Source organism: Carettochelys insculpta, chromosome 1 (genome assembly GCF_033958435.1).
Source record: "Carettochelys insculpta isolate YL-2023 chromosome 1, ASM3395843v1, whole genome shotgun sequence".
Taxonomy (NCBI): domain Eukaryota; kingdom Metazoa; phylum Chordata; order Testudines; family Carettochelyidae; genus Carettochelys; species Carettochelys insculpta.
In genome coordinates this window covers 303679598-303703749 of record NC_134137.1, presented here as the reverse complement: position 1 = coordinate 303703749, position 24152 = coordinate 303679598, and the positions used below count along the sequence as shown (strand labels likewise).

Below are 24152 nucleotides of genomic sequence, written 5' to 3'. Positions count from 1 at the left end.
TAACTGCTATCAAATATTTCAATGCAATTGAATGAGCTGGTGTGTCTGAGCATAGACAAAATAAGTTACAAAACTACTCTGTTGATGGGAGAGAGGGCACAATGTCTCTTTCCTCCTGCCTTCTGCAGAATAGAACAGAAGCAATTCCCATATTGCTCCCTAGATTTATGTTTCTCAGAGTTTTCTGAAGGATCCCGTTGTCTCTGCCCTTATTTCCATGAACTATGGTAATGCTCCCCTCATGCAGCCAAGTAAAACAATTGAGATATCCCTGATGAGATGATAATTATAATTATTTATTGTTTCTATTACAGTGGCCCCAACTGAGCTCAAATCACTATGGCTATGTCTACACTAGCATTCCTCTTTCAAAAGAGGCATGAAAATGAAGGAAATCAAAAATGCAAATGAAGCACAGATTTACATATCTGACACCTCATCGTGAATATTCTTCTTTCAAAAACCTTCTTTTGGAAGAAGATAGGCAGTGTAGATGTGGCTCTTTTGAAAGTAATCCCCATCTTTGAAAAATCCCTTCTTCTTAAAAAAAATTAGGAAGAAGGGTTCTTTTGAAAATGGGGATTACTTTCAAAAAAGCCACATCTACACTGCTTTTCTTCTTCTGAAAGAACTTCTTTTGAAAGTATATGCAAATGAGGTTCCAGGTATGTAAATCTGATGCCTCATTTGCATTTTTGATTTCTTTCATTTGCATGCCTCTTTTTGAAAGAGGAATGCTAGTGTAGACACAGCCCCTAAGTGCTGTACAAACAGAATAAGAGGTGATTTATGCCATGTAGCTCTCACCATATAAATAGATGAGACAGGAGAGAGTAGGTGAAGGAAAATAGTATTATCTCCACTTTGCACTCAAGAAAGTCAGACACTGAGACTTGCCCAAGGTCACACAGGAAGTCTTGGGCAGACCTAAGAATTGCGCACTAGTCTACTGAGTCCTAATTCACACTCCACTGTCTTAAACATCATCCTTCCCTTCCATTATTTGGCAAGCCTACTCATCACTTTTTACAGTGTTCTAACAGGGTAGGTCAACAGAAGAGCCCTTCCACCTTATGTGCCATCTTCTTCCCTAGCTGGCAGTACTCAACCCTCCTTCCATCTCCTTCCTCCCGGGCTCTTCCCCCCAACACACACCTGCTCCACCACTTCTCCCATGTCCCCCACCTCAAACCCTCCTCTTCCCTGCTGACTCTCTCCAATGTGTCCCATCCCTGCTCCTCCCGCAACCCACCCCTATTCCACCACTTCACCCACCACCCCTACCCCAAACCACCACTTCTCTGCCACCTCCCTGCAACATGTCCCATCCCTGCTCCTCTCCCTCCTTCCTAGAGCTTCCTGAATGTTCACATCACCTGTTTGCAGTGCTTTGGAAGTGCTGGGAAGGTAAGGAAGGAGTTGGTAAGTGGGTCCACTGGCACACAGTAGGGAGGAAGCTAGAGCAGGGAGCTTGGTTGCTAGTGGGTGCTCATCATCCACTTATTTTTCCCCATGGGTGCTCCAACTGTAGTGTTGTTTGCTGTGTTCATGGCTTCTTATTTGGTGTTTTGGGTAGACTAGAAGATGGACAGGTCTCCACTCTTTCCGTCATTGGCTAGTACTTCCAAGCTGATGCTGGAAAGCTCAAACAGCGCCTACTGCTAAGAGCTCTTCCATGTGGAAATTTTTGTTTGCTTCTGATTTGATTGGATATTGCAGCTGCTAAGGCCCCCAGTTCTGAGCTACAACTTTTCCCCTTATATAGATCTCAATATATATTTAGAGAGAGAGAGAGAGGGAGAGAGAGAGAAACACCCTGTAAATGCCACATAAAAGTGGAAATAGGAATGCTACTTCTATTTTTCCTGGTTCATTCATGAAAGGAGAAAGCAAATAATTAATTCAGAGCTTTGTATACCTGTGGTACAGTTCTTCACTTCACTGTTCAGCGAGGGAGGATTGGCAAAGTTTCCCACTGCCACCTGTTAAATATAATATATATTAAATAAAGAGCAGGCAGATGTGAATTACAGAGCTGTAATTCCACTGAGGAGCTTTGATTATGCTAATTAACTTCTGAACTGATCATTCTGTGTGACTACCAGAACTCCATGATGGACTATCGCTTCTACGATGTGACATTTATGTTTTAAATTGTGTGTGTGTGTGTGTGTATACACATACACACACAATTTAAAACATAAATGTCACATCGTAGAAGCGATAGTACATATGTATATATGTGATATGTAGAGCTTCTTGTGTACCAGTGACCCCTTGGAGAAAACTGGTTCCAACCTGCGGAATGACAGTCAGGGACATATGTACTTGAAAAAAAATGCTCTTGTGCTTTTAATTCATTTTGGAGTTATGTATAAAACTAGAAATAAAGATCATCACTTCCAGAGGAAAACCTTCAGGGTAATCTCAGGTGATCCCTCAGAGAGATTTACTTAGAACTTTTCAGGGATTGAAGTTCCTCCCAACCCACTGGCAGGAAAAAGTCCACCTCTGAACTTGGGCTGATCCATAGCAATTTTGCATTAATAGCCCTACATAGCCATGCATCTAATACCACAGCCACAGCTGTCCCAGGACCATGGGTGAAACTCTGCTGTAAAGGTCATACAGCCATATGTTGTAGTGTTGGGATGTTTCTAATGGCTGTAAGGGGCAAAGACTTCAATTTAACATTGTTTGTAAAAGATGCCGCTCCCATTAGCATGGGGCCTCTCATATATTTGCACATTGGTTGAGAACAGACTTAATCAGTGGAAGGAATATCAGCATATCAGGGCTATAGGGATTTATCCACATCACTGAGGCTGCACTAGAAGTTTTCCACGCAACAACTTGTAAGGTCTGTCTCTGTTTAATTTAGTTTACCAGATAAATTCACAAGCACTAATGACCTGGCTATAGGCATAATTATAAGTCATACGCACAAATACATTTTATTTGTGTATATCCATATATATGCCATATTTTCATTTTAGGGCTACTTGTGTCCAAATGAGTTTATTGCTACTCAGGGACCATTACCAGGAACAGTGGGTGATTTCTGGAGAATGGTGTGGGAGACAAGAGCGAAAACGCTTGTGATGCTTACACAATGTTTTGAAAAAGGACGGGTAAGTTACTGGCATGTCAATTAACAAAGCATGTGATAACTGGAAATTACATACAAATATTGTTTCTATCATAATAACATATGTTCCTTGTTAATAAGCAGTGTCCTTTGACTGCAGGTAAGATGTCACCAATACTGGCCAGAAGACAACAAACCAGTGACTGTGTTTGGAGATATAGTGATCACCAAACTAGTGGAAGATGTTCACATAGACTGGACTATCAGGGATCTGAAAATTGAAAGGGTACGGGAAACTTGAAAAATGCTGTTATGAATATACTCTCTTGAAGCTCCAATGAACCTCAGAAATGTTCCTTCCTACTCAGCTGACCCTAAAAGTTCTTCTTTTAATCCAAAATTTGTATACATTCCATTGTTTGGTTTTCCTGAGTATTTTTAATAGTATCCTTGATTTTAGGTCTTCTTGGGTTACGTCTACACGGCAAAGTTGTTTTGAAATAACGGCCACTATTTTGAAATAATTTTGTGAGCATCTACACGATACTACTGCTATTTTGAAATAATTTGAAAATAGTGGTCATGTTATTTCAAATTTGGTAAACCTCATTGTATAAGGAATAGCACTTATCTTGAAATAGATATTTCGAAATAGGGCTTGTGTAGACAGGGAATAGGGGCTATTTCAAAATAAATTATTCCGGAACCTCTTATTTCAAAATAAAGCTGCTGTGTAGACCTAGTATTTTGGATTAGAGCCCCTGGAAGCAGTGCTTCCAGGGGCTGTAATCTGAAATAAATCTATTGTGTGTGGACACACTATGTTGGAATAAGGTTTGCTTATTTTGGGGCTTCCCTGCAGCATAAATGCATTATTCTGGAATATTTTATTTTGGAATAATAACTCCAGAATAAGCTATTCAGGAGTAACTCTGTGGTGTAGACCTTTGAAAACTGTTTTCTAACAAAACAAAACAGCAGAATGCAGACTAACACAGCTACCTCTCTGTTATTATTCAACATGTAAGTCACTACATTTAGCTGTTTGGAACGGAGATCCGTCAACTATTTGAAAAAACTCACTCAGATCCAGATAGACATCATCTTTCTCTACAAATGCAAAAAGATGTTTTTAAAACTGTTGACAGTGTATGTCCCACAGATCTGATATGTGAAACCCAGATGATAGGAAGTGGAACATCAGGGACATTGAGTCACTAGTGTGTGGAAAGTCAAAGTTTCTACCTTCTTTCTTCGAAATGAATCATGATAAAAAATTGGGAATGATAAAAATCCCTTCTAATTCATCCCTCACAGATAAAGCAACATGGGTGAAATCCTCAGAAACAGTTTTGTATGGCATCGGCAGCACTAGTGAGCTATGGACCTGGCACAACCAGCCCTTAATACAAGTGGCTCTGGGGTCTTAACCCCACTGTTTCTATGCTGATATAGGAGGGGTGGCCTGGATGCACCTATGATATCATGATCAGCCCACCTGTCCTATGTAGTTTCAGGCTTTTGAAACCATTAGCAGAAAATTGGACTCAGGTCCCATTGGCTTGAAAAGTCAATTGGAGGGTTATTGAGTCTTCTGGTGGCTGAGGTCATTAGCACTACCCCATGGAAGGACTGCAGGCAAACTCCCACAAACAGCAGTCACTACACCCATGCACAAACTCAACCTTCCCTCTGTAGGGGAGTATATTGAGAAGAATGGGCTGGGGAAACTTAGCTGTTCCAGTCCAGTTCACTTCCAGATCTAATAGGAGTCAGTTTTAGAGTTCTAATACAGAACCTGTGTCTAATTTGTGCTCACCAGCATGGGGACTGTATGATGGTACGTCAGTGTAATTTTACTGCTTGGCCTGAACATGGGGTCCCTGAAACAACAGCACCATTAATCCATTTTGTCAAGCTGATCCGAGCAAGTCGAGCACACGATAGCACACCTATGGTGGTTCACTGCAGGTAAGCAGAGAATTAAATACATGCATGAAATCAGTGTAATGCCGTGGTTCCCAGCCTTTGCCGGATGGGGACCCATTCTGACAATTCAGAAAGACTTGATGACCCAAGGCAATTCAAAAACGGGGGGACAGTGTCATAACTAGCTAATTTTGTGCCTGAGGCAATAATATAAAATTGTGCACCCTCATGTTATATATTTATAATAGTTATTTCATAGAAAAGGGGAAATATATTAACAAAATAATACCACTACATTTACCATAGGTAATGAGAGTTGTGGCGGTGGAAAGACACACCTCCCCAAACTGCTGTCCCCCTGGCTTAAACCCCACAATCAAGGGCTAGGGGAGTCACACTCAGGAGCTAGAGGGGTCTAGGGGAGTCACTCAGGAGCTGCAGGGGGCTAGGAGAGTCACACTCAGGGACTAGGAGTCACTCAAGCGGAAGGGGGCGAAGGGTGTCTCACTCAGGAGCTGGAGAGTCACACTTGGGGGCTGGAGGGGGCCAGAGGAATCACACTCAGGGGCTAGGAATCACTCAGGAGCTGGAGTAGGCCAGGGGAGGCACATGGACCCTCGTGGTAGGAAGCCAGCTGTGGCAGAGCCCTGGCCAGCAGAGCCAGCCACCAGAACCCCAGCCGGTGAGGGAGACCCTGACACTCCCCCCGATGGCTGGAAGCTGTCAGCACCAGCCATAGGAACCCCGGCCAGGGCTGGAGGTACCCCTGACCATTGCGATTGGAAGTTGGCTGGGGAAAAGCCCTGTCCAGCAGCACCAGTTGAGGGAACCCCGACCCCTGCAGCTGGAAGCCGGCTGCAGAAGAGCCCCAGCTGGCAGACCCAGCCATGGGAACCCTTCTGGGAGTTGGGAGACCCCACATCCTGCAAAGGCTGGAAGCCAGGGAGCTTATCAGCTTTGCCCTCCTTCCCTACATTGGACCCAGGTCCCCACCTTATCTGAGCTGGGTGCTGCTCCTGAGGTATGCAGTTCTCTGCCCTGCAACTGAAATGGTTCTCAGTTTAATTGATTGGTTTAACTTCCTGAAGGCTGTTAATCCAATTAAGAGGTTGAGAACTACCTGAGGAGTGTGAACGGCTTCTTAAGTGCCACCTATAGAGCCACCCACCCCAGCCAGAGACCCTTACAAAATGTAATCAAGACCCATGTTTGGATCCTGGCCCACAGGTTGGGAAACCCTGGTATAATGCATAATGCCATTTGAGTGATTATTAGGACTCAGGAAGGTTAGCAGATTTACAGCAGTTGTGAGGCAAGAGGGGAAAGCTGCTCTTTGATTCACAATACAGCCCTGGCACCCATGCTAGTTTCTCAGGCAATGTTCCTCAGCTCTTTTGTGCTTTTCTTTCCACCCCATGCAATCCAACCAATATGTCAGGGAAAGAGTTTTTTCAGTATTTACCATAAAGTCACACTAAAGTTCACCTCAGATTTCCTAATTACTTATGCATGGTAACAGTTGACAGATGTTGACATTTTAATTACTTCTCTCATAATTACAAATTTCTTTCAGGAAGAAGTGTTGAAAAGTTTATTTAAAATCTATATATCACATATTATTAAAAGACAGAAGCTATATCCTCTGTTTACATGAGCCCCTTCCTTTCAGAAAGGGCATATTAATGAGTGGGTTTGAAAGATGCTAATGAGGCACTGCAATGAATATGCAGCAACTTATTAGCTTAATGGTGGCCACTCTGATTCGAAAGTGCGGCTTTTTGAATCCCGTGCCACCCGTGGAGACGAGACCTTCCGAAGGGACCCACCCAGTTTTCAAAAGCCCCTTCTTCCTAACACCAGATAGGAAGAAGGGGCTTTTGAAAACCGGGGGGTCCTTTCAGAAGGTCCCATCTCCAAGGGCAGTGTGCGATTCGAAAAGCCACGCTTTCGAATCACCATGGCCACCATTATGCTAATGAGGTGCTGCATATTCATTGCAGCGCCTCATTAGCATCTTGTGAACCCGCTCATTAACATACCCCTTCTGAAAGGAAGCGGCTCGTGTAGACACAGCCTATAGAAACGAGCAGAGAATGAAGACTTGCAATCCTGTTCATGATCTAAGTCTAGATTTCAAACTTGGATTCTAAAAACGGAACCCCAAATCTACATGTTGGGACCTAAATAAATGGTGCAGTTTTGAGAGGTGTTCAACTTTCTTAGCTCCCAATGATTTTATTCTCTACACCAATACACTGTCATTTCAAAGTATCAGAGTCTGCGCAAGGCTAATTCTCCAGTAAGATGGGTCAGTGGGCCTATTTCAAAATAGCTATCTGATGAAGCGGGTCTTTGCCCATGAAAGCTTATGCTCCAAAATATCTCTTAGTGCATAAGGTGCCACAGGACTTCTTGTTATTATTTCAAAATAAGCACGTTAAGTCAGGGAATAGAGCCTATTTTTGAAATAAGCCATAGTGGCTCTTTTTCAAAATAGGCTTACTATATGTAGATAATGTATTTTGAAATAGCTAAGTGCTATTTCAACATGCATTTTGTGTGCAGCAGAGTTATTTTGAACCAGGCTATTCCGGGATTATTTCAAAATAATGCTGCTGTGTAAACACACCCTTAGGCTACGTCTACATGTGAAGCCTACATCGAAGTAGCCTATTTCGATGTGGCGACATCGAAATAGGCTATTTCGATGAATAACGTCTACACGTCCTCCAGGGCTGCCAATGTCGATGTTCAACATCGACGTTGTGCAGCACCACATCGAAATAGGTGCAGCAAGGGAACGTCTACACGCCACAGTAGCACACATCGAAATAAGGGTGCCAGGCACAGCTGCAGACAGGGTCACAGGGCAGACTCAACAGCCAGCCGCTCCCTTAAAGGGCCCCTCCCAGACACACTTGCACTAAACAGCACAAGATACACAGAGCCGACAACGAGTTGCAGACTCTGTGCATGCAGCATGAATCCCCCGCTGCAGCAGCAGCAGCCAGAAGCCCTGGGCTAAGGGCTGCTGCACACGGTGACCATAGAGCCCCACACGGGCTGGAGAGACAGCGTCTCTCAACCCCCCAGCTGATGGCTGCCATGGAGGACCCCACAATTTCGACGTTGCGGGACGCAGATCGTCTACACGGTCCCTACTTCGACGTTGAATGTCAAAGTAGGGCGCTATTCCGATCCCCTCATGAGGTTAGCGACTTCGAAGTCTCGCCGCCTAACGTCGAAGTTAACTTCGAAATAGCGCCTGACGCGTGTAGCCGCGACGGGCGCTATTTCGAAGTTAGTGCCGCTACTTCGAAGTAGCGTGCACATGTAGACACAGCTTTAGTGTCCCCACAGACTCAGTGAGCACATTCTGAAGTTAATGATTAAGTCTAAGAACTCAGTTTCAGATTCTCTGCTATGCTCAGTGTGGAGGACACTGAGCAATTTGGTTTCATCTCTCACTGCTCATCGATATGCACCTTGTAATACATTGGATCTGCTCTAACTTGTTTTGCTGCCAGTGTCACTAAGGGACCATGCACCAAACGCCTCTGCTGGAACATAATGTTCTCCTCTGCCCTGCTATCAATACAACCTTTACACTAGAGGCTAATGGAGGAGGCAACTAGGTTGACTCTATGCTTCTGAGGACCACCCCATGCTGGAGGTTGTCCCCAAATGGGAGATAGGGTCAGATTCCATCCCTTTTGCACAGCAAAGAGGTGCAAAGGGGACAGAGAATTTGGTTCCCAGCCCTTGCTTATGTGCCCTTGCTTATGTCACTATACCCTTGCAGAGCAACACATGCCCTCAGAAGCCCAGGATTCATTTATAGTAATATCACTTAGCAGAGCTTCTCCGCATGTTGCCACTCCTACAGAGTGCCATCACACATTTGCTGAGTGAACATGATTATGTTACTCTTTCCCAGCATTTTTTACACGGCTTGCTTATAAATGTTGGAATGATGTTAAGGTAACACTGTTAATTTTCAAACGCTTTAATCAAGAAGCATATCCCTAGCCACATGGGTGTGGGACTTGTCACTTCAGCCTAGCTATCCATTCCCACCTTTTTCAAAAGTTTTTTTCTATATTAACAATTCACTAAAAAGAACTCTCTTGTGTTTTATTTAGTTTTTAATAGAGATGCCCCTAGGAATCCAAGTTTCAGTTTTGCAGAACCTTGTCATTGCAGTTTTGTTGTATTCAAACCAGCAAAGTTGGTCAGTATTCATGTAAAAGTGTTTCAGGTCTTTCCCATTCCTATGATATACTAAATAGGGTAGTTTTGATTTAGCTTCTGCTCAGGCTTTCACTTTGCAAAACCAAACCCAGGTCGCAGTGCAGCTCTAGATTCCAGTTTAGCCCAACCAATAAAGGTAGCAATGTGAAAGGGTGGATAAAGGTTTTAGGTTTGACCCAATTTCCTTGTCACAATAAGTTTGTCTTAAGGTTTTGAATTTTTAGGTTCGAATGTGGGATGGAACCATGGTATCACTTAATCTGACCTCCTGTTCGCGATTTTGAACTTTCAAAAAAGAGGAGTGTATCTGTATCAGTATCTATTGAGTCAAGTTGCATTAACGTACTGTATGTAAGATAACACATTAACACAATGTGAGTTGGTAGATACCGATACAGATATGTTCCCTCTCAAGAGTGTCCTCTTTTTTATACGGTAACCCTACCACTGAACGGCCCTTTTCATGGAGTATATTTTTAAAAAGGCATACAATCTTGATTTTAAAATTATTGGTATTAGAGAATATATAATTACTCTTGGAACTTATTCCAAGGGTTAATTACTGTTAAAGAAGTAAGCCTTATTTCCTGTCTGAATTTGTCTAGATTCAACTTGTAGCCACTGGATCTGCTGTCTCAGAGACTTGCAATTATTAAGATAATTAGTGTATAAATTATATTTTATTTTGTACATCTTTACAGTGCTGGAGTTGGAAGAACAGGGGTTTATATTGCACTTGATCACTTAACACAGCATATAAATGATCATGATTTTGTGGATATCTATGGACTTGTAGCTGAGCTGAGAAGTGAGAGAATGTGTATGGTACAGAACCTGGTAAGACACATGGAATTTATACACATCTTATACACATTATTTTCTGAAATATTGAGCACCAAAGCTTGTGAAAATCAGCCTTATTTTAAGTTTTCAAGTACTTCCTCCTCCTTGCTGGACTGGAAGCATTGTACCAGTAGACTTTTCTTGCGGTCTTTTGACACTTTAGCTCTTGGCCCAGAAGGGCAAAGAAGAAAGGTAATGTTTTTAAAAAATAAGCCAAACCTTCTCAGACTTTGTAAAAAGTTTTATTTTGAATTTTGAGTAAAAGTTCTGGTAATTTTTTGAAACCCAAACTGGTTTGCCATGTTTTTATTTATTGGCTTCTTTCTGACATGTAAAATCATATAAATACAGGGGTTCATCCTCCAAAAACATGCTTCACTTTGCCCATATCAATACTCCCATCAACTGACTTATTTTAAATTGACTTAAATAAGGTTATGAAAGTGAGTAATGTTCTCTGCACTCTTCAGTAGTTGTAAGGTAAGTGTCTGAGGAGCCTTTTATAGGCCTAAAATGAAAAACATTTTTATTCAGCAGTCATATGCAAGGTGAATATAGGCTATTAAGAGAAAAATAATTGAACTGCTAGTAAAAGGACTGTCCTAGACTTAGAAATCTGGGTAATGCTGCTTTTCATGGATCCCTGGTGGAATTTAAAGCTGTCCTTACCTCCCCAATTCAGTGGTATTCTTGCTGCAGTGCCCAGGCTCTCCTAATATTCATTCATCATCATCATCATCATCATCCTCATCAACAGCCATAGGATCAAGCGCCCATTAGTGTCTGATGCCTCCATATTTCCTTCCATCTTTCCATGAACAGTGCAGAGTGGCTCAGTTTCTGTGACTAGCTCTGCACCATTCTACTATATCAACTACACATTCTCTGTGGGGTCTGCCTCTCCTACTCAAACCATCCATTATTCCAAATACCAGGGTCTTGATTTTTTGCTCTTTGTTCATTCTGCAGATACGCCCAAATAGCTGTAGCTTCCGTTGTATAACCCTCTGCAGTAGGTTCTCTTTTGGCTGTATCTTCCCATATAATTCTTCATTGGTGACCTTATGCATCCATCCTATTCTCAGGATTTTTCTATAGCAATGCCTCTGGAATGCCAATATCCCTCTCTTCAAATCTTTCGTTATCACCCATGTCTCCCATCCATATAACCTGCTGCTGCATATAGGTTTAATAATATTATTTAATTTAGAGGAGGCTCTTAAAATCTATGTCTAAAATACTGGGATTTGTCAACAGAAGTTTTTGTCAGAAAATATCTTCCAACAAAACTTCTGTGGACATATCGTGGCCAAAATCTCTAATTCACAGGTTCTTATAGGCTAAATCCAGATTACAGGGATTTGTCAACAGAAGCTTTTGTCGGAAGATATCTTCCGTCAAACTTCTGTCAACAGATCGCAGCCAAATTGCCAAGTGGGTCACAAAAGTGATCCGCTCTGTTGACAGAGTGTGGCTGGACTGCCTGGCCCCTTTATTGCCAAAAAGGCTCACAGAGGGCCCCCTGGAACATCCAGACTGGCTTTCTCCTGAGACATCTGCCAACAGAGGTGTCATGCCTCATGGGGAGTGGGATAAGACTGTTGACAAAAGTGCTGCGTTCGGCTGATTTGGTGTTGACAGAATGCCTTGGGAATCTGGACACTCCCCGGGTTTTGTCGACAACACATCAGTTATAGTCTTGCACTTCCCAACAACCGCTGACAGAGTTCCACAAGTTGACAGTGTTGTGTGAAGCAATATTTCCTTTTGTTTGTTTTAAACCTGCAGCCTATTAATATCATTCGGTGACTCCTAGTTCTTGTGTTACGAGAAAGAGTAAATAACACTTCTTTATCTCCTTTCTCCACACCAGTCATGATTTCATAGGTTTCATGTCTCCATTAGTCATCTCTTTCCTAAGATGAAAAGTCCCAGTCTTGTTAATCTCTCCTCATATGGAACTCATTCTATACCCCTTTATAGTGCATGCAGTGGATAGCTACATGCAGCAGCAAAAGTCTCCAGCAGTGAGGGGTGAGGGGAGTAGGTGGGAACTAAGTTTCCAGAAGCCTAGAGCCTTTTCTCATTGATCGTGTCTTTCATTTTGGCAGGGAAGAGCTCTGGCAGCCAGGGAGGTGGGGTTGGGGAAGCAGAGGTAAACACTACTGATAGTAGCCCTGGGCATGTCTACACTCTGGAGAGTTAAAACAAAAAGCAGTCAAGTAGCACTCTAAAGACTAGCAAAATAGTTTATTAGGTGAGCTTTCGTGGGACAGACCCACTTCTTCAGACCACAGCCAGACCAGAACAGACTCAATATTTAAGACTAGCACGGCTTCCTCTCTGTTACTCTGGAGAGTTGTATAGGATATAAAAGTTAGAGTTTGGGAATATAGGGTACTCTACCTTACGGCCATGTCTGGAAAAAATGAGGCATAAGGGGCTGCTGACAAAGGAGGCTTTTGCCAGCAGAACCATGTTTACATGGCTTGTTTTCTGACAGCATCGATCTTCTGTGACTGTGCAAATTAGCTGCCTGAATATACAAATTTGCATTTTCAAGATCCCTTCTGTGCATCATGCTGCCACAGCATGTCTCCATGTAGATTCAGCCTACTTTTCTGCACCATCTATAACTGCTATCCTGCTATCTATAACTATGCTTTCTTGGGTGTACGGTATCTGTTCTCCAGACACTCCATATAGACCTGTCAGGGTGTTTCAGCTGCACACAACCCCTTCCTCTCGGCTATGCAGTAGAATCGCAAAGTTCCAAATGGAGAATGGAGGTCCTTTCTAACTCTGAAATGTTCATAACTCTGAACAAAACATTACGGTTGTTGTTTCAAAAGTTTACAAGTGAACATTGACTTCATACAGCTTTGGAACTTTATAATTCAGAAGAAAAAATTCTGCTTTTGTCCATCTTAATTTAAATGAAACAAGCACAGAAACAGTTTTCTTACCTTGGCAAATCTTTTCTTTAAACTTACCTTTTTTTTAGTAGCCTATGTGTTTTATTTTTATGTTTTTTTAATCTCTCTGCTGCTGATGGCACACCTCCGGTTCCAAAGGAGGTATGTGGCTGACAGTCAGTTGGCAATTCTGGTATTCTTCACTCAGAGGTTCTACTTTATGTAAAAGGCAGAGTCTAGTGCCTAATGAAATTGATTTTCCCCTCAAGGAAGATCCGTGGAGCGTCTATACGTTAAAGGTGCCCTTCCAGAAGGAATCTGGACAAACGCACCACATCTTCTGGATTCTGTACTCCACTGCCAAATCAGGAAGAGTGCCTTCTTCCAGAAGACTCTTCCAGAATAAAGCATGTGTAGACAGTCCCTGACCCCCTCTTCTGAAAGAGCAGTCCTCCATGGTGGCAGCCAGCTGGAGTGCAGAGACACTCCAGGCAGCCCCAGTGGGGCTCTATGCTCTCTGGTTCTGGCTGTTTTTAAAGCTGCAAGGACCCAGAGACCCCGTGGCAAGAAGCTGAGAATGTGGAAATGGGCAGCATGTGCCGGACTGCAGCTCACACTTCACAGCCACATCTGCATCAACCACAGCCTGACGGCTGGCCAGCAACCAGCCATCCCACTCCCCACCACCAACCCAGGGCACCCTCAGGAAGCCAGCCAAGAGCAGCCAGGACCCCAACTGGGCCACAAAAAGGAGGGCCCTGTCATGGACAGAGCCAGAGCTCCAGGACATCCTGGTGCTCTGGAGAGATGAAGAAGTGCTGTGGGACACCACAGGGCACTGTAGGAATATCCCCACCGTTGTGCACCTCACAAATAGCCTGGCTGCCTGAGGCCACCATTCCCAGGTGTCTGGTGTAAGGTTAAAGAGTTGAGGCAGGGCCACATGAGGCCCCAGGATTGCACCCGCTGGTCTGGACAGCCTCCAGCCAGCTGTCCCTTCTTCAGGAAGCTGTGGGACCTTTGGTGGGGGACAACACCTCCCCACCCAGCACCACCATTGAGACAGCCGCACCTGAGCCCCCTGCCACACCAAGGGGGAGGCAGGTCCAGCCAAAGACCAACCCATATCTTCCAGAGAGCACAGTGCCCAGGGTGTTGAGGTCCCATCTGGGGATGGGTCCTCGGAGACTCCCTCATAATCAAGCAGCCCTCCACCTCCAGCAGCCAGGCCACTTCCAACCGGGCAACACATGACCTTTTCAAGGCCACCTCAGGTAAACACATGCTGTGGCACATCCCTTGGGGGGATGCACACCTGGGCCTCCATGCAATGGCCCAACCCCAGATGTCCCACCCCAGAATGTGCCCCAGGGCTGCACCCATGCCTGCAGGTGACTTCTGGCACCCCCCACATAGAGAATCCCATGAGCCACCTTCTCCACAGGCAGTAACTCCCCCGTATCTGTATGCCTCACCTTGCCTACTAGCCTGTTCCCAGGGGGGCCCACCACAGGCAGCACCATCACCAAGGTGAGGCACTGCATGGGCCAATGTGCCAGAAGCATGGGACACCGCTCTGGGGGCATGCCTGGGATATGACCATCCTTTGGGTCCAGGGTTGGGGTAGCTGCCCATGGGGGTGGGGCATGACACTCAGGGCAGGATGTGGTTCTCAACCCCCTCCCTCTCCCTACCCCACATCTTACAGCAGCTCCATACGAGGACCAGGAGAGCTGGACGAGGAGCCCAGGGCTTGCCAGCCCCTTCCAGGACAAAGGGCCTCCTGGTCCTGCAGCCAGGCCTGGATCAGCCGCAGTACCTGTGGCCCAGCAGCCACATATCTGAAGGACCCAATGCCAGGGCCGCGGTGAGGAGGCCACAGCCTATACAGCTACCCTCCAGCACCACAATCCACTGGCTGTCAGGCAGCTGGCCCTGGATGAGACTGAACTTAACTGGAAATGGGGAACATGGGGGGAGGTTGTAGGGATACTCCACACAGTGTGAAGGGCTCTCACAGAGCTGCCCCCACAGCCTCTTGCCTCACCCCCCACCAGCTGCTCCTCCAGATGATTCCCCTGAGGCCCTAGCCACCCTACTTCCCCCAGGCCTTCCCATGGCTGCCCTTGGAGCCTCAGGACCTGGCCTCATGAAAGGCCCCCCACCCCATGAATCCTCCCCTTTGCCTGCCCACTGAGGCTTACCCTGTGTCTGACTACCACTATTTCCCTGTGCTCCTGGCCCGGTCAGTGCCCCGATGGGGACCACACATCTGGGGCAGGAGAGGCACCTGCAGGCACTGGGGCTCATGGCCCTCCACCCCATCCTTTAAGTAGGGCTCCCACCATCCCTGTCCCTATCCCAACCAAAGTTGGTATGCCCCCATTTCCTGGCGCCTCATGTAAATACTTGTACAGGTTTCAGTTCAAACATATATGCTTATTGTTTTCCAGTTATTTGTTAAAAAATGTTGTTTCTTGTTTGCAAGTTCTAGCTAAATAGAGTTTAATAGTTTCCAACCCCCTGTATCCCTGATTACTGAGGTGGTAGGTGAAGGGTGAAGGGGGTGCCTGGGGGCGGGACTAGGGGGAGGGTCAGTGCTAGCCATGGGTGAATGCCTCCTGAAGTACCTCCCAGATGTGGACCCCATTGGGGTTGATCTGCCAGTCCAGGGCTGCAGCAGGCTGCTCGTATCCAGGGCAACCGTGGCCATCCAGTCCTGAGGGAGGATCTCCTCACGCACCTCAATGAAGTTGTGGAGGGCAGAGCAGACACCCCTAACCTGGGGACGTTCTCCCCATATCGAGGCACACGTGGAGGTATCTAAACCTCGCCTTCAAGCAGCCAAAGGCACACTCCACAGGTTACCAGGACTTTGTGAGCCAGGTACTGAACAGCTCCTGGGAGGTGGGTAAAGTGCTCTATGTATGGCCACAGGAGACAGGGCTGCAGAGGATAGGCCAGGTCGCTCACAAGGCAGAGCGGCATGGCAGCATCCCCAATGGCATGCTCCTGCGGGGGAATAGAGGTGCCAGCCTCCATTCAGTGATACAGGGCAGAATTGCAAAAAATGCGCATCATAGCCGCATCTACACATGCACACTACTTCGAAGTAGCGGCACTAACTTCGAAATAGCGCCCGTCACGGCTACACATGTTGGGCGCTATTTCGATGTTAACATCGACGTTAGGCGGTGAGACGTCGAAGCCACTAGCCCCATGAGGGGATGGGAATAGCGCCCTACTTCGAAGTTGAACGTCGAAGTAGGGCACGTGTAGACGATCCGCATCCCACAACATCGAAATAGCGGGGTCCGCCATGGTGGCCATCAGCTGAGGGGTTGAGAGTCGCTCTCTCTCCAGCCCCTGCGGGGCTCTATGGTCCCCTTGGGCAGCAGCCCTTAGCCCAGGGCTTCTGGCTGCTGCTGCTGCAGCTGGGGATCCATGCTGCATGCACAGGGTCTGCAACCAGTTGTCAGCTCTGTGGATCTTGTGTTGTTTAGTGCAACTGTGTCTGGGAGGGGCCCTTTAAGGGAGCGGCTTGCTATTGAGTCCGCCCTGTGACCCTGTCTGCAGCTGTGTCTGGCACCCTTATTTCGATGTGTGCTACTTTGGCGTGTAGACATTCCCTCGCAGCGCCTATTTCGATGTGGTGCTGCGCAGCGTCGATGTTGAACATCAACGTTGCCAGCCCTGGAGGATGTGTAGACGTTATTCATCGAAATAGCCTATTTCGATGTCGCTACATCGAAATAAGCTACTTCGATGTAGGCTTCACGTGTAGATGTAGCTCATGTGTCCAGACAAGCCAGCCCACAGATATGTCCGTGAACTACCCCAAAAGTCCACCACCGCCTGGAGCATGATGGAATGGTACCCTTTGAGGTTCACATAGCAGCCAGCATGGTGGTCCAGGGCCATGATGGGGATCGCCCTGAAGCACAGGGGGGAACCTGAGCTCAGCGGAGCCCTTGACGACTGCATCCAGGTCCCTGATGCACATGAGCCTTCTCGTGGCACATTGTTGATGGCTTTCATGACCTGCAGGGGACAGAGAATGAGCACTTCCATGGGTGTGCACAAGGGTACCCCTGCCCTTGCCGACCCCTGGACCCCCTTCCCTCCCCACAGGGCCATCCATGCCCTCCCGGTGAGTCGGCCCTTTGGCAGCAGGCCTGTGTAGGTCCCCCAGGGCTAGGCCTCCCTGCCCCCTTGGTCCGACCCCTCACCCCCTGATCCTCTAGGGTACCCCTTGTCCAACAGCCCCTTCCCCACTCCCTGAGGCAGGCTGGGGCCTAGAGCACGGCTTACCTCAAGGACAATGGCCCTGATGGTGGACGTGCCCACCCCGAATTGCTGATCAATGGACTGGTAGCTGTCCAGGGTGGACAGCTTCCATATGGTGATGGCCATGTGCTTCTCAACAGACAGGGCTGGCCACAAGCAGGTGTTCTGCCATAGAAGGATGGGGGCGAGCCAACTGCAGATCTCCAGAAAGGTCTCCTTCGTCACCCAGAGATTTTGTAGCTAGAGCTCATTGTCCCACTCGACCATGACCACCTTGTCCCACCAGTCCATGCTGGAGATGTGGATCCACATGTGAAGGATGTCCTATGGGAGGGAGCCAGCAGGGGCAAGGGTGGGTCAGGACCCATGGGCCTGAGTCTCCACCACAGGAGGCCAAGGAGGGTGGCCAGGAGAATGGCCAGCAGCTGGGTCAGGGCAAAGCTACAGGTCTGCAGCTGCTGGGGGGCCATGACTGGTGGTTGGGGAAGTCAGGACCAGGGACAGGCTCAGCCTTGCTGTGAGCAGCATGGCAGGCCTCACCAGCTTGAGCAGGGAGGGACTGTTGGGGAGGGGCCCTTTAATATGCTCCATGGCCCGCAGTCCCAGAAGTGCTCTCCAGCCATGTAACCCTGTCTGTGGCATTTCCTGTCCTGTTCTTTCAGAAGATCTTCCGTGCTTGTGTAGACACAATCTTCTGGAAGAAGGGGTGGCTCTTTCCAATCATGTTTTATGCATGAAAGTGATCTTCTGGAGGATCCTCTTCCAGAAGATAGCGCATGTGTAGACGCAGCCCTTATGTGCTCCCCTCCATCCCTCTTCCTGCCCCGTGGGAATTTCGTAAAGATTTTTCATGCATACAACTGGCAGCTGCTTTGGCACAACAGACTTTACAGCTTTTGGTGTTCACGATCTGAATATTACAAACTATTTAAACAATTTATGTTGTAGTAACTTCAGTCTGTCAGGTCAAAGGTCGTATTTGCCTGATGGATCCGTTTACGGGACAAGCTATCTTCCCCCCAAAAGAGTTTACTACAACAGGTATTTTGAAGCAATCACACCCTATCATGTTAATAAACATTTCAAGAAACAAATATGCAGAAAATGTCTTGCTCCTGTATACTGCTGCAGCAGCTTAAAAATTTATTGTTTCAGTTATCTGTGGCTGAGAATTATTAACGGTTGGAATGGTAGGTTTTGTTTATTCTGAAATATAAAGAAAATTACTAAGCAAAAATTACACTACAGTATAAAAAGTTTTATTCCAGTGCACAGAAAACAAGGATGTCAACATTTTTATTTCCAACTTGGTTCTCAAAATGACCTCTACAACAGGCATCTGTCTTCAGAAGCTATTTGTTTTTACCCTCAGGAACAGGCCACATATTAAGTGAACAGCATTGAGTGGATTTTTTGCATTTGACTGCACCCTGCTGGCTTTCAGCATGCTAGGAAGGAAGACAGTTTCTTCATTTAAGTGTTTCATGAAGATGATTGACCTTCTTCTGTCTGAATCAAATGTTGAAAAACAAGCTGAACCCATTTTTACTGTATAACTGGTTTTGAGAGAATGGAGTGGTGCAGTCTATTATCTTCGTTTATGTTCAGAATAATTTTGTGGGATTGACTGAGCATATTGATAACTCATAATTACCTAAATTGGATCAGATATAAACCATTTCCAATGGGTTGAAATAAGTTACTAAAGAGTCAGAATTTAGTTTTTTATTCAAAATTGCTTTAAAGTATTTTGCTGTTACAAGCACATTTTAATAATAAATTCAAGTAACCTATAACTTCTACATCTTGCAGGCACAATACATTTTTCTGCATCAGTGTGTTTTGGACCTATTGACAAGCAAAGGAAGCAATCAGTCCATATGTTTTGTAAATTATTCAGCACTGCAGAAGATGGATTCTTTGGATGCCATGGAAGGTAAGTAGATACAGATTGTTCCAAAGTTATTTTTTCATAGCAGGTGCATTGGTTTGTTCATACTAATAAGCATACTTTGAAAAGCACTTGGAGACCTTGTAACTGTAAAGTGAAGGCTTTCTGTCACCCTTTAACCCAGATTATTACACAAGCTATTTACATTTTTCTGCAGAAATCCTTTCAAATATATATTACACTTATCAGTAATTGGCTAATGTTCATATTAAAAGCAGTTTAATTTAATGCATTTTTTTCTGTTTCAGGTGATGTGGAACTTGAATGGGAAGAAACAACAATGTAAATAATTAAAACAAAGATTATTAGATCTTTTAAACCAAATGGTATTTTCTAAACTCAGGGGCCAAAACAAATCCCCTTATTCTAATGAATTCAAAACAATAATTTTTAAAACATTGAAAGGGTTCCTTTTCTATCAATGTGCCTTCATAAATGTGATAAATTATTTTATGCAAATCACTAGGAATAAAGTTCAGTAAAACTTTTTCCCAGATTGCAGTTTTGTTGGTATATAAATAACTCAGTATATATTTAAACTGAAAATGTGTTCTCAACAAGTGTCTCTTTTTTCCAGTTACATTGTAATAGTTTTAAAATAAGCCAACTGTGAAGGAAAATGTTTGTATTTCTTAGCATGCGTAATTCAGTGTGGATTTGCTGTATTCCTTTGTTTGGTTTTGAGTAAAAGCTTGAATTCTTTGACACAGTCATGTTAGTTTGGCCTCCAGGGTGTTGACAATTCTTGTGGATTATTTCCAATACTGTCACAATGATCTTTACCTAAATGTATGTTCTTTGCTGTTTCATGAGTGCTAGGATATCATCTCATGATCCTGAACAGCTGAAGAGTCACCTCCTGACACTGCAAGGATTATTCAGCTTTTACACAGCACACGGTAGCTCTTCAGGGATACTTGGGCTATTTAAGCAAACTTGTGATCATCTGATTGTTTTTAAATATTGCTAGTGACTGCACATTCCTGATGATGCAGAAAGGTTCTCACATTCCTACCACTTTTGTAAAACGGAAGGAAAAAATAAAGTTTTAAATTTATTACACATTATAGTATATGGAAGATTGATCTGAGAGTATGTTCACTGAATGTGTACATTCATTCAAATGATATGTTTACAACCTTGTACAGTATTTTAATAAGGACTTTATTTACTTGACTTAAACCCTTGTACTCCAGGTGGAGCATAGGTCATCTACAAGTCTCCTCCACTTCACTCTGTCTCAGGACAAAACTTCTAGGTGACCCCAGGAGTACCCCAGTTATTGTCTGTCAGTCTCAGTAGATCTTCTTTACATTGTCAGAGGTCTTTCTCTTTTGCGTTTTCTGTGCATGTTCCATTTGAGAGCATGACAAGTTATGCTGGGTGTTTGTCTTCTGAGAGTGTGGCCTTTGAATATCAAGTGGTTCTTGTCCTGCTCTGTTCCAAAGCTCCTTGTCTGTGACCAAATCTTGCCTTTTGATGCAAAGGATGTACCTCAGGCATCTGTTTATGAATATCTGTAGCATGTGATTTGAAGACTTTTTAGTACAAATTCTAGCTCTTAACATAAATGTGAAGAGTGTGCTTTTTATATGCATTCAAGACCTGGAGATCTAATAAGGAATACACAAAAATTCAGTATTAAAATAATTTATTGTTCAAGTGTATAATTAAACCTTGTTGCCCTCGCATTGGCATAAAATAAGTCACTGAAGCCTTTGAAACACATGGCTGACAACACTTTAAACTGACACTGTTCCAGAGAGCCATGGTTAATAAAGCCCAAATACTCAGCTTCTAGTGCTGCATTATTAAGAGTAGATCCGCAGATGGCATGGAAGAGTCAGGAGGCTCTCAATTAAGTAGCAAAGAATAAAGTGAGGAAGTAGAGGGCCATAGGAAAATAATCTTACCGTACATCTGAATTTTACTAAGAGTCCCAGTGCTTTAGTAATATCCTCATAGCTTTGTACTGATACTGGTGCCAAATGAAAAAATTTACCAGATGACGAGAGGTCTATATTGTGTAGCAGCATTACCAACACTTCCACATCTTACTGGGCTCTTGGAAGACATTTAGGGATAAATTACAGCTAGATAACAGCACAGAACACTGAGAGCCAGGGCTGGTGGCTGTAAACAAACTTTATGGAACCACGGGAAACTTGGTTACACTCAGCTAACTAAAATCATGCTGGATTACATATGTTGCCAGACGAGAGTGTGCTGGACTAGAGAGGTTCAACTTGCTCAAATCAATCATACTATCAAACTGTGGCCTATGTATTCAAAAGAGAACACTGCCTGAGTACAAAAACAAATAAGGAAACTATAGAAGTTTCTCTTTGTAGCAAGCCCATGTTTGCAATGGGAAGGAGATTGCAGCCTCCTGGGGGAACAAGTGGTGCAACTTTCCAACTCAAAGGAGCCTCAGGTAAATCAGACAATTGCCTTCACTGTCTGGGCCACCAACAAGGAATATAAAGAGTCTGAGTTTGCACATCATCTGTATGCAATAGAAAGTTAACTGGACTCTGGGGCTATGTCTACATGGCAGGTGCTATTTCAGGATACAAAGATATCCCAAAATATCTGCCTGCATCTAAGCAATGTGCCCATAGGCTTGAAAGAGTTTTTGAGGTAATGGGTGCACTATTCCAGTGTCCCTGTACAGCTCATCACAGGGGGAGTACAGGGATGCTGCAAAATAGTGCTTTATTTTGGCATGTGGTGCCATTTAGACAGTGCCACATGCCAAAATAGCCTATTTAGAAATCTACTCAAAATAAGCCATGCAATTTGCACTATGCAAATAGTGTAGCTTATTTCAAGCTTGTGGTGCCATGTAGACATAGCCTTACTTATTGCATGTTCCAGACAGACAATGTTGTATGGCACATCACTTGACCTGAAACAGCAGTAAGGGCCTCATTTCTTTTTACAATCTGATGGGGTTGGTACTGATTGTAAATTGGAAGAGATCTTTTGTGACTAGGCAGAGAGTAATGACCATCATAAGCAACACTGAGGAAGTGGAAGAGGATCTGATGACATTTTAGAGATGTATTCTAGGGAAACTGTCTTTCAAGAAGACTGACAGTAGGGAAGTGCCCTTGTCAACCTAAAGGAAAACGATGCTTTTTAAAGCCAGACCTAAGGAGACGTGGTGTCCACAGTTGTTCAGATCTCTGGCAAACCATTCTGTATAGCTCTAGTTTCATTTGTTCATATGAAACATGTGTTCCTAATTTATTAAATATATATGTTTTAAAGTTTGTTGACAAATTGCATAAAAGGGTCTTACAGATGTTTTTCATGATTGTGTTTGTACTTGGTAGCAGTATTTATAGTGCTGATAAGCTGACATTATTGAGCCATGGTCTTGTAACCACTCTGTTTGATTAAAAGTAAGTTTGCAATTTCTGTATTTTTGAAAAAGCTAATTAATTAGTTTCTTGCATCTTAAAGGTGAGCCCTCTAGTGATCCAACAAAGATTATAAGTTTTTGTATTTTATCAAATTGACTCCTATGAAGATTATTGCTTCTTTCTTTAAAGCATCTGGAATTGGTTGCTGTTGATGACTGGATTCAAAGGAACACTGTTCTGACAATCCAGTGTGACACTTATGTTTTTGTGATTACTTTATGTTAAAGCCAAATACTTAAAAATGTTTCAGCTATTTCACTGTACGGTGTTATGTATTGGTAGTCCATTGCTGATGACAATGATGATGATGATATTGTTACAGTTCTAATATATGGCTGTCCATATGACTTGGAAGTCCAAATCCTGATGCACTGGGTCAGACACATTGAGGGCATGGAAGGGATGTTTGATGATGCATCCCGGTAGTGCCTTTCACATGCAGCCTGCAGATAATTTCGTAGATCCAAGTCACACTTGTCACATGCTGATCTTACCAGAGACTGACAGTGAGTCCTGTTCTGAGCCATTTGATCAAGTTCTTTAGGAATTGATGCCAGCACGTTACAGACGGCTCTTCAGATTCCCTTCGAAACATTTATATGGATGACCCTTCTTTCTTTGCCCTTCTTCAGCTCCCCACACAACATCTGTTTTATAAGATGTTGGTTTTCCGTTCTGGAGATATACCTGGTCCACCTAAGTTGTGTGTTCAATAACATTTCCTCAATGCTGGTTTTGTTTGTCATCTCGAGGACTTAATACTGATCACTCTGTTGGCCTAGTTTATGCTTATTATTGAGCCAAGGGACCACATGTGAAATTACATAAGCTGTTTAATGTGATGTCTCAGATCTCAGCAGAAGAAATGTTAGCATTCCTGCACTGTAGCTCTTCAATTTGGTGGAGAGATGGACATTGTGTTGGTTATGAATTTGTTCTAAGTCAATCAAGGGTCTTGCTGGCTTTAGTAATTGTGGAGGAGTTTTCCTTATCAAGGGAGCCATTGCTGTTTTCAACTGTGTACCTTGGATGAAGACAGCTGGCATTGGGACATGGGAATGAGATACTGGTTGGAACAAGACCTCTGTCCTCCTGAGACAGATGGTAAGGCTAAAGAGCTAGGATGCTTCAGAAAATCTATCCATCATCTTGCCTATGTACCATCAACAGAACCAGGCCCTGCTGGAGCTCTCAGCTCTCGAGCAGCTTTACCAGCAGGGATCTTCCTTCCACCACTGCCTCTGACTGGGCTGGCACTCCAAGAAAATCCAAGACCCTCCAATCCAGCCACGACCTGCATTTGCTAAAACCCACACAACCTTGACTGGCATGGGGAAGCCTCTCCACCCCTCAGCTAAGGTTTGGAGTGATGGGGGCAAATGACTGTCAACCTGTTCTCACTCCAGATCTTCAGGTTCCACAGCAGTCCCCCAGGCAGTGGCTTAGCAACCTCTTTGTCT

General features: G+C 44.5%; 1 protein-coding gene across 2 annotated transcripts in view; it reads left to right on the top strand.

The window, feature by feature from the left end:
* Positions 1 to 20850, top strand: part of PTPRQ (protein tyrosine phosphatase receptor type Q) — a 220786-nt gene extending 199936 nt beyond the window's left edge. For both annotated transcript variants that reach the window (XM_075012304.1, XM_075012297.1), the window contains 6 exons: positions 2997 to 3131; positions 3249 to 3374; positions 4911 to 5059; positions 9970 to 10105; positions 19126 to 19249; positions 19513 to 20850. In XM_075012304.1, the coding sequence (XP_074868405.1) occupies positions 2997 to 3131; positions 3249 to 3374; positions 4911 to 5059; positions 9970 to 10105; positions 19126 to 19249; positions 19513 to 19550 (708 nt within the window). In that variant the 3' untranslated portion in view covers positions 19551 to 20850. The remainder of the gene's footprint in view (positions 1 to 2996; positions 3132 to 3248; positions 3375 to 4910; positions 5060 to 9969; positions 10106 to 19125; positions 19250 to 19512) is intronic.
* Positions 20851 to 24152: the final 3302 nt, after the last annotated feature.